This window comes from Notolabrus celidotus, chromosome 6 (assembly GCF_009762535.1).
Source record: "Notolabrus celidotus isolate fNotCel1 chromosome 6, fNotCel1.pri, whole genome shotgun sequence".
Lineage (NCBI taxonomy): Eukaryota > Metazoa > Chordata > Actinopteri > Labriformes > Labridae > Notolabrus > Notolabrus celidotus.
Window position 1 is genome coordinate 24,213,429 of NC_048277.1, and position 10,973 is coordinate 24,224,401.

At 40.1% G+C, this 10,973-nt stretch overlaps 1 protein-coding gene across 1 annotated transcript; it reads right to left on the reverse strand.

Annotated features, from left to right (window-relative positions):
• Nucleotides 1-84: 84 nt before the first annotated feature.
• On the reverse strand, nt 85-10,600 carry sigirr (single immunoglobulin and toll-interleukin 1 receptor (TIR) domain). The gene is made up of 10 exons (XM_034685099.1): nt 10,357-10,600; nt 7,927-8,205; nt 7,522-7,729; nt 7,308-7,435; nt 4,538-4,678; nt 4,298-4,441; nt 3,690-3,792; nt 3,383-3,533; nt 2,715-2,892; nt 85-824 (listed from the first exon to the last, which is right to left on the reverse strand). The coding sequence occupies exons 1-10, from the start codon at nt 10,418-10,420 to the stop codon at nt 643-645; spliced, it is 1,578 nt and encodes a 525-aa protein (XP_034540990.1). The 5' UTR covers nt 10,421-10,600; the 3' UTR covers nt 85-642.
• Between the last annotated feature and the right edge of the window lie 373 nt (nt 10,601-10,973).

Genomic DNA, 10,973 nt, shown 5'->3' on the forward strand with positions numbered 1-10,973 from the left:
CGTCCCTGCTGCGCCCTTATTGAGCCTGTTATTTCTCTGCAGGTAACCATTACTCCGTGAGGACACAGATCAGAGAGACAGATATTTCCTCAAACTGCTTTATTAGCCTGATTGTCATGTTGTGTTAAGACACAGGACGACCGACATTGGTACAGATATGTCAACCGCTCAGGTTCGTCAGTGAGAAGCATCTTCTTGCTTTAGTTGACACATCAGTGTTCACGGTTTAAATATGCCTTAAGACGTCTTTCACATGTATCTTCTTCATCTTTCCCACTCCTCTGTGTGCTGACAGCTGTCAAAATCACACCAACAGCTTCAAAAGAGGAATTCCTTCATCCTCTCTAACATCACTCTGCCCTCTGCTGGAGACTTTATGACAGATCTTTGGCAGTATCAACATTTCTACATAAGCACGTCTTTCCCTGATTGTTATTAATTCTTCAGATAATTTCTCATAAAATATTTTACAAAACACTAAAAAATAGAAAACATTCAAAATCAGTCTTTGGTAACATCAGACAGAAAACATTTTGATTTTAACAACACTGTACACAACACAAACACAACAACCATATGCTAAAGAAGACCTTCATGTAGGTGTTCTTCATCAGAGGTAAAAAAAAAAAAAAGGAGTGGGGATCAAATGTCCTGCGCAGTCACCAGGCAGTAGAAGTCTGAGCGTGCTGCGTAGCTGCGTGATCCCAGGTCGGATACGTCAATGTCTGAAGGTTTGGGCTCAGGGTTGATGGGAGCAGGAGGAAGGACAGGAGGGAGGACAGGAGCTCTGCCAGCCCGAGATTTATATACAGGGAGCCGAACCCCTGCAGCAAAAAACAGAGGATTGGTTAATCAAATTCTGAATCAATGCAACCGGGTGAGATGATTAACCTGAATTTAATTTGATGATTTTTTATGAATTGAGTCTCAAGGGGGAAATACATTTTCATGACAGTAACCACATGCTTCTCCTCCATCAAAGAAGAACGTTGTCTCCTTCTATTACAGTCCTTGCATTGTAAACATGTATTCATAAATAACAATTATTCATACCCCTGGCAAATTTTGACTTTCAGTTACTTTTATTCAACCAGCAATTTTTTTCTTGATTGGAAATGACAGAGGCGTCTCCCAGAAGATAATAAGACAAATACAAGAGGCATCATCGTGGCAAAAATTATTTCTCAGCTTTTATTCACATTTGAACAAAAAGTGGCATGTCCAAAATTATTCATACCCTTTGCAAACTGTCACAGTCTATGGGAAAATCCAAAGTTCTATACCATTCCAAATAGTGCAAGTTGTTCTAAAGCATCCTAATTACCCTGATTCATTGGGAACAGCTGTTTTAATGAACTCAACAGGTGAAAAACAGAAGCTCTCTGCAGTTGGTTTGTGGACAGTCATGGCTAAGACAAAGGAGCTCAATGAGGACCTGCGGTTGCACATTGTGGATGCTCACAAGTTAATGGACATTTCAGAATGACAACGACCCAAAACACACAGCAAAAGTGGTGAAGCGGACAAAAACATGAACATTTTGCAGTGGCCCAGCCAGAGTCCTGACTTGAATCCAATTGAGAATCTGTGGAGGGAGCTAAAGATCGAGGTGATGGCAAGGAGACCCTCCAACCTGAAAGAGTTGAAGCTCATCGCTAAAGATGAATGGGCAAAATTACCAGTGGAAATATGCAAAATGCTGGTTAGCAATTATAGGAAGCGTTTAATTTGCTGTAATAGCCAATACAGTCTTTTCTATTGATTATTGAGAAGGGTCTGAATAATTTTGGACATGCCACTTTTAGTTCAAATGTAAATAAAAGCTGAGACATAATTTTTGCCACAATGATGCCCCTTGTATATCGTCTTATTACCTTCTGGGAGACGCCTGTGTAATTTCCAATCAAGAAAAACCTTGCTAGCTGAATAAAAGTAACTTTAAGTCAAAATTTATGTATGAATAATTTTGGGCTTAACTGTAAATTTGAAACATATTTTACATAATATTTAATGTGTTAGAGTTTATTTTAATGTATATGGACATTATGACAGTAGAGGACATGTCTTTTACTTGCTGCTAGTTTTTCATCTTTTGATTTATATCTGTGAACCTCCTCCAACATTAACTCCATTCTTACTCGGCTTCTACCAGTCGCATTGAAGCTAAACACTAAAGCTACTCTCTACAAGTAACACAATGCTGAGCCATCATCATCATAGAAGCATTTCCCTCTAGTTTCTGCTTGGTTTGTCTAGACACTTAACATTCCAGACAAGCTGATATAGAAATGATATGCATGCTTACCATGTGATGTGGCTTCCTGGTATGAAAGCTAAAGATTAACTACTTGAGTTCATGTTTGTTTATTCAAACTATATCATGAACAGAAGCGTTCAGTTGTGCTCTGTCTCCATCAGGTTAAACTTGAATATAAGCTATAACTTTTTATATTCCACTTCTCATGACAAAAAGACTTCGACTGTTGGAAAGCATTTACATCTTTGGATCAGAGCCAACAAGATGACAGATACACAAGAGCCTGCTTGCCTCAGCATGTCGGATAGTGCGTCTATAATGTTTATCTTTCATTAACATTGGGAAATTTGAATGACATCTTCACATTCATGCAAATGTCTGAAATATGTATCTTTATGCAAAGAGTCCTTAACATTAATACTCATCCTACTGTTGTCCTTGTTGTTGTTTTTCTTACCCAGATCTCCTGCAGGGTCTGTGTCAGAGCGACAGTCCAGGTAGTTGGGGTCAAGGGTCAGCATGGGGTCCTTGTCATCTTGCAGCACGATTTGTGGGTCTCCTGCTGACTCGCTGTGGAAGATCACCCTACGTGGCATGGCTAAGGCCAGCTCCTTCCAGAACACTGAGGAGGGAGTCTGTGGACATCAAACACACAGGAACCAAACATGACACATCACACCACGAAGATCTGAATTGCAGAAGCTTTACTTAATTACAAATACATTGTAGACTGTACATTGCTGCATATTGATTTTGTTATATATCATACATGAGCGCAAACCACCATGTCAATTGTGTTTTCTGAGCCCCTCTCGCTAGTTTGAAAGTTTTAGTGGAGAACAGTGATGTCATTAGCATTTGTGCACCAATCAGGATTTCACTTTGTTTGAATCTAGCTGTGATAAAAGTTGCGTTTCTGATCATTCAAATTTGATCAAACCAGATTCACTCAGACTTACAGATGCAGATCATTTGACTTTCTTAGTTTGAAGTGCAGGCAAATAACTTCTAGGGATGATTTGAATTCTGACCTTGAGCAGTGATTTTGGCTTATTTTATTAACAAACATTTAACTCTAGCAATACAGAGTGCAAATACAGGGCGGGCAGTTATTAAGGATCTTACCACAGAGTTGTGTTTCCAGGTGAGGATTGTGAGACAGTGCTGGTGCTCAATGAGCTGCTGCTTGACATCGAGCCTCATTCGTTTGGACTGACCCTCCAGCATGATAAGGATTGGCCGCTGACTCAGCTCCAGTAAGTGCAGGAGGCCCTGTCTGGAATACAACACAGCTACACTGTGGCATGACTGTAGGCACTGCAGAATGAAGCTGAAACACTGACCTCCTGTGGTGACTTGTAATGATCCCACAGTGCTTTTACTTTGTTTTATTAATAAAGGTTTGTAGTAGTATACATTAAATTCATCTGACCTGAAGTTAGTGGTACACCAGTCCTGCTCAAGGTAAGCATGAGAGAGCAACACGATCAGACGCCGAGAGCGACTTATGTTCATCAGCAGCTCTGCAGTGGGCTCTGGAACAAACATGTGTTATAAGGAATTATTACCCAGCTTTCTTACTGATCTTCCGGTTGTGTAAGAAGCTTGATTCTGATTGGTCGAAACCCCTTGACAGCGGTTATTAACATTCACTAACATGAGCAACACCAGAGTCAAACTGATCGCATGCATTCTTGTCAAAAATCCACTGAAAAGAGTTCTGTCACATTTGAGCGCCGGGAGCGCAACCGGGTCAGAATTCACATCAAAACATGCTTTAAACTTAAAACACCTCCACTCAGCGAGTGACGAGAGAGCAGCGCAAGAGACTTAATGATGTTAAACAAACAGAATATAATGCAGATAGCGCCTTCTACTGTTTAAAAATGTTATCCCGATACAAATGATGTTGAATCGATTTTAATCCACCCTTATTTGTATCGATTTTTTTACCAATTTGCCATATATCGTTACATCCCTACTTGCAACTCTTTCTTTAATTTCTCTAACGCCTATCTAAACAACAGACAGTAAGCTTACCTGATCCAGGGAGAATTTCGTTCTCATTGAGGTGCACTTTGTACCCATTTTTACTCTCCAGATGAGGTTTGAGAACAAAGCTGACAAACTTCCTGTCATAATCATTGTTCACATAGGAGACATAGGCATCATACAGTTTGCCATCTGAAGAAACAAAGACATAATCATAGAAGGAACGTAAATACTACAGTCTCATACATGATAATAGCAACCTGATCGCTTGTAAACAGAGGGTCTCACCGTTGAGCTCATAGTCTCCGTAAGAGTTCTTGTACCAGAGTTTGATGTTCAGGTGACATTTAATGTATACAACAGCAGCTACAGCGAGGAGGAGGAGTAGGATGATAGCTGCAGCGACAGCAGCTGTGTGGCTGGGGCTGTCTGAGAACACAGGGACAAATAGATACAGTTAATGTAATCAACAAATACATTACGACTGGTTATTACTAACTACAGAAGATAGATGGACTAGGAAATGTGAGCCTAAAAAACATCCCTGAACCCCAAACCCTTTTATAATCAAATGGATTTTATCAACAAGAAGATCATCAAGGTCATCAGCTGACAGCCAATCAGCTTCGAACAAAGTCAACAAGTCAAGTCAGCACTGGTATTCGAAAGTACAAATTTTCTACCTGATTGAATGTGCTAACAAACTCACCCCCCGTACAGTGTGTGCCAATGATAAATTTGCTACCTAGACCAAAGCCGTTTTTTTAACCAGGCTGTAAACATGTTTATTAATGCTGCAAAGATCGTCTTTTTTGAATTGGTGTCTATGTTGTTTCCGGTGTTTCTGCAGCCGGCCTCAATGCTTGATGAATTGCAGTTTATAACACTTCCGCATGGGCTTCATATTTTGAGACCGGAGGTTTGCCGCTTGGTTACCACATATAATAATAATAATATTACATTTTATCTATATAGCGCTTTTCAAAAAACTCAAAGACACTTCACAAATAACACACATTAAAATACATAATAAAATAAACAAAATAGAAACACAGTGACTATAAACACATTAACAGTTAAAAGCAGTTCTGAAGAGGTGTGTTTTGAGCTCGGATTTGAAAGTTTGTGGGTCAGTGGAGTTGCGTATTTGCTTGGGGAGGGAGTTCCAGAGGGCAGGGGCAGCAATGGAGTAAGCCCCGTCACCCCAGGTTCGGTTCTTGGTCCTACAGGGTGGGGAGAGGAGGTTTTCATTGGAGGAGCGGAGACCACGGGAGGGGTTGTGAGGGTGAAGCAGGTCAGTGAGATAGGAGGGGGCCAGGTGATGGAGGGCTTTGTAGGTCAGGAAGAGGAGGTTGGAGTGAATGCGTTGGGGGAACAGGAAGCCATTGGAGGTTTTGGAGGACAGGGGTGATATGATCACGGTAACGGGAGTGAGTGAGTAGACGTGCAGCTGAGTTCTGGATGTACTGGAGTTTATTGAGGACTTTGGATGATGAACCACATAAGATGCTGTTACAGTAGTCGATTCTGGAGGTGAGGAAAGCATGGATCAGGGTTTCAGCTGTTGGGAAGGAGAGTAGTGGACAGAGTCGGGCAATATTTTTCAGGTGAAAGAAGGCGGTTTTGGTTATGTGGGTGATATGTTTTTGAAAGGTGAGGTTGGTGTAAAAAGGTTTCAAATTTGGGGTGATGGAGTCAGAGTGGTGTTATTAATGTGGTGTGAGGAAGAAGTTTTGGGTGGTTCTGGTGAGGGATTTGGGGCAGATGATGATGATATATACTGTATGTATAAAAGGTAGAAGTCCAATCTGATACAAATGTCATACCTGTCAAGTTGTGCTATCCTATAATTTGATTCAAATTTCCTGCCCCACCGAATGAGTTACCCAACTTTTAACTGTACTTTTAGAAGTAGAAGCCCCTCTGAAACATATTAACTACATGACAGAATGTGCTACCTTGGAGGTAGAAGCCCACTTTGATACAGTATCTTCTGTCTACCAGAACGTGTTACCCTACTTGTTGCTTCCCTTTTAGAGTTAGTAGTCCAATCTGATACATAGTTCTTTCTTGACAGAGTACCACTTTGATATATCCTATCTAACAAAATGTGCAACCCTACATCAAAATTTCATATACACAGGGTATAAGTCCAATTGGGTACATACTGTTGAAAGCAATCAAATATGATTGTTGTTCTTCATAATCAAAGACACTGCATATTATTTCTAGCTTTGAAATTCCTCAAAGGCCAGCAGTTAGAAAAGGCAGTAAAGAAAATCATTGTTATGAAAATGATACCTGCAGTCACACTGCTGTTATGTAGCAGGTTTCAGAAAACAGATGCATTACAAGTGGCTGCAAGGTTCATGTTTTCACATCTGAACCTGTGTAATGTGTTGGTGCTGACACATGACATGAAGGACCAGACTCTTCACCCAAGCTGTAAAAATTATAAGTACTGGATGTATATGTGACGGTTTAATGTTGTGTGTAATAAAAAATGTGTTTAAAATTAGTAAAATTCAGTTGATCAATCTGACGTGGGATAGCTGATGCAGATCATGCAGCTGATGGACTACTTGGTCAAAAATATCAGTTAGAAACACTTCCCTTGTCTACCATATACTTTACTGATTTCTGACTGAGACAAAACTGCACCTTTTCATCGACTTACTTTCTTGGTCCCTTTGGTCTCATTTAATATTTTTAGGTTCTTGTGTTGCCTGGATTCTTCTTCTTTTTGTGTTGGGTTCATGTGATGACAGGTTAAATCATTGTTTGGGTTTTCTTTGTGTTTGTGTTATTGATTTTAATTGTTGTTCAAGCTCTTTTTGCTGTTGGGTTCTCATGCTTTGTTTAATGTATGCCCTGCTGTCCGCCAAGCACTTTGTGAACCATCGTTTTTAAAAGTTAAGACATTAATAAAGTTGTTATTATTAGATTTTTTTTGTAAAATTTCCAAATCTCTCCTTTCATTATTTTCTACACTCGACTTTGTTCTTTGTTTTGTGTTGTTATTTAAGTGTACTGTTCGTAGACACCTTAGCTGTCTTACCTGGATCCTGTAGATCAAAGTCAGAGGAAAGGTTCCTCACTGTGCAGCTGTACAGCCCAAAATCATCCCACTCTCTGAGGGTGATCTCCAGCAGACTGTTTACCATCAGCTGGCCGACAACAGGATACCTAAAAGAAATAACGCACAAGTCCATCTCAAAGTAACTTTTTTTTCTAAAATGAGATAAAAAAATATATTTAAAGCTTCAAATCACCATATTGAGGTGTTCTGGGTGTAGAGTGTGTGATTGGTGAGGGGTTTCCCGTCTTTACTCCACTGCAGTGTGGTGTCACATTGCTTCTCTTGTGGGTCCCAGAAGAGGAGAGCGCTGCAGTTCAGTTTCACAGAGGACCCCTCAGTCCCCCAGAGTCTGGTAGGGCCTCCATTAGGTTTAAACTCTGGGGCTTTGGAGCACAGGAACTCTGCATAAAGACATACCACTGTTATCTGTGTTCACTGCCTGAGCTCTAGACAATAGAGGCCTTCATGTGGGCTGCTACTGGAAGGAGGGCTGAAACAAAATGCCTCCTTGCAGGTGCAGCCGATCTCACACGCACACAATACCAGTATCAGCTTTGAGATCACGTCATTACACTTAGATATGGAGGCAACACTTTACCTTTAACTATGAGATGCACGCGGAATGAGGCTGTGTTGTTGCCTTGTTGCACACAGGTGTAATTCCCTTGGTCTTCCACTCTGAGGCTGGTAAACTGCAGGTAGGCCTTACCCTCCTGGTCCAGGAGTGGCTGACAGTCCTTCTGCCAGCTCAGCAGCAGCTGGGACGAATTCTGGGGCTGAAGAACCTCCAGAGGGCACCTCAACTGATAAGGGGGCTCATGCTGCCCCACATAGGCCACCTGCTCCGAAAACTTGCTCCCATCTGAGCAAGTCTGAGCTATATAACAAAAAAAGTGCATCATTGTATTGAAGTTAGAGATGGAACAATCCTTGGTACATTCTTATCCCAATAAAGTATTTTAATATTTTATAACATGAAAAAGGAGTAACCCATACTTAGAGAATCTTCCTCTAAAACTTAGAATCAGTGTACAAATTGTAGAAATCTATAGACGCCATTTTTAGTAGCGAACCTGAGGTCATCGATTCCTGTGATAACTAATTATTGCCATTTTTGATCTTTGGTCAGATACCTATGCAGCAAGAACGACTTGTTAACCTCTAGGAGGGCAGCACAGTATGGCCATTTTTTGATGATTCCATTAGAGGTCTATGATCAAGAATATTTGATGTGATCATTTTTGCATCATCATTCTAGTTTTCCCTCAGATCTGCGCCAAGTATGTAATATATTGTTTCTGCACTCTACTTTATTATAATGTAGATAATTTAAAACACATTTTACCTGTATCATAAAATAATGCTTATGCAAATGTATGTTATTTTGTATTATTTTGATATATTCCTTTTTGTCTGCTTTAAGTTCCATGCTTGAATCTGTGATAACTCACAATGGCTGTGCCTCTCCTTAACTAAACACTTTGCATGCAGTCTGTGTGTGCAGACTGTTTGCATACTCTTTGAAGCTTTTGGCAAAGAAGGAGCGTCTGATGGTGCATAAAGGTGAATTTGTTTACTCTTCCAAACAGACTGACTCGGATTATATTGGAGCTTCTCTGACTCTGAAGATTTGTTTTAAAGACATTTTAATGCAAGAACCCAATTAAGATGTATATCCGACTTCACATATCCTCTATGAGGACAGTTTTAATGTGCTCACACACAGTGGTGGACAGTAACAGAGTAAATTTACTTGAGTACTGTTCTTTAGTACATTTTTTGAGTATCTGTACTTTACTTGAGTATTGTTTTTTGGGGGTACTTATCACTTTTACTCCACTACATTCAGAAGACAATTATTGTACTTTTTACTCCACTACATTTCTATCAATGCTCTGGTTACTTACTACTTTTGCTTTGAAGTCAGCTCGTGAATTTCCTTCCCTTTTCTGAAAGCTGATCCCTAAGACAGTAAAATGTGTTTGTGTAGTTCTGTTTGTCTCAGTGGTTTAGTCGTACCTGTATATCGTTTGTCTCCACAGTTGAACGTGGAGCAAACACAGAGCTAATTTCACTGAGATCAGGCAGTTCATGTAGAGGAGGTAATGATGGCTATAATTCTTCACCTGAGCACCCATGGTCATATCTTCAGCCCGTGTTAGAGGTTTTTGAAATGAAGAATGATACGTGTCATTTGAAATGTTCTCCTTGTTTCCCACTCTGCCCAAACATACAAACATTCACTGTCAAACCTGAGAAAGTGTGTTGAGCTACATAACATTTATTTCATTCAGGATGAACATTTCAAACTAAGTTGCCTGTGTAGTAACTTAGTTTCTGTGTTTATTCCTGGTATGGTTTTTAGAGATTTCAAATAATGGTTTCTAATAAACATAATGTAACATAATTTACTCCTATGTATTCTTGACTGCCATCATGCTTTGTGAAAATACAACTTTTTGAGATTTTTTAATAAGTACTTTGAATACTTCAGTATTTCTAAAAGCAAGTACTTCAGTACTTTAACTCAAGTAATAATCTGATAGATCAACGTTCACTTGTATTGGAGTAATATTTGACCTGGAGTATCTATACTTTGACTTCAGTAATGAAGCTGTGTACTCTATCCACCACTGCTCACACATGAGGAGTATGAACCTGGACCTGTTCTTCAGGATATCCAACGCATGCGCTCATCCTGGCTGTAACCAAAACCACAAACAACCCGAACAACTGCTCCCTCTGGTTCGTCTTTGACTTGGTTTGGATGTATTTTTCTCAAACACAATAGGGACACACATCCGGGTTAAAGTCCGACTCTGTGATCTCGTATTGCCAGGCAACAGCATGACTCCGTGACAGATAGCCCACCCTGACCCTGCACGCACTGACCACATGTGTCCTGACCTGTTTTCACAAATCTCTTTCTGGCAACAATAACAACTTACTCAGCTGACTCATGCCTAGCGTTAAAAGTAAAGTGTAAACCAAACATATCTGAGTGTATTCAGTTTCATATCATCCTTACCGGCGGCGTTAAAGCTCCATCCAAATGTGCAAAACAAAACGAAAGCTGCTGAAATCACAGCCATGAGCCGTCCTCCTTCTTCAGCTGACAAATTAATCGAGTGAAGAGTCAAATTTATCTTTAACAAAACTACATAACTAACAACAAACTTGCGTTTGGGTTAACTACAGCTTCGTTTCGTTGGCAGAGCCGTCAGCCTTCTAGTTCCTCAGCTGTACCTGGAGAGACCTGAAACTCAGCTGGTCATTGGCTGCCTGATGTCACGTGACGGTTGTACTGACTTTCACCTGTGTTACAGTGAAACCAGGGGAGATAAGCCTTCATTTACTACAGTGTGCCTGCTTAGGACAAAGACTTTTTGAAGTTTAGCTTTGATTGAGTCAACTAAATCTTTCTTCAACTCTTTGTGTTCGCTGTGATTTCATTATTAGGTCAAAAGATCTCTAATTTCCAACACTGGATGTATAAATGTTGAGAAAAATTAATGGATTTTGGCTCAGATTTTAGAAGCTTATCTCTATAAATGAAGTAGGTACGTATATGTGTGTATATATATGTGTGTGTATATGGATACCCTACCAGTCAAAAGTTTGGAAACACCTTCTCTTTCAAGGGTT

Coding starts and splice junctions, on each gene's coding strand:
- sigirr (XM_034685099.1), bottom strand. CDS start 10,420: ATGGCTGTGATTTCAGCAGCTTTCGTTTTGTTTTGCACATTTGGATGG. Junction 7,730..7,926: donor CGTGCATCTCATAGTTAAAG/GTAAAGTGTTGC, acceptor GTCTTTATGCAG/AGTTCCTGTGCTCCAAAGCC. Junction 7,436..7,521: donor ACCCAGAACACCTCAATATG/GTGATTTGAAGC, acceptor TATTTCTTTTAG/GTATCCTGTTGTCGGCCAGC.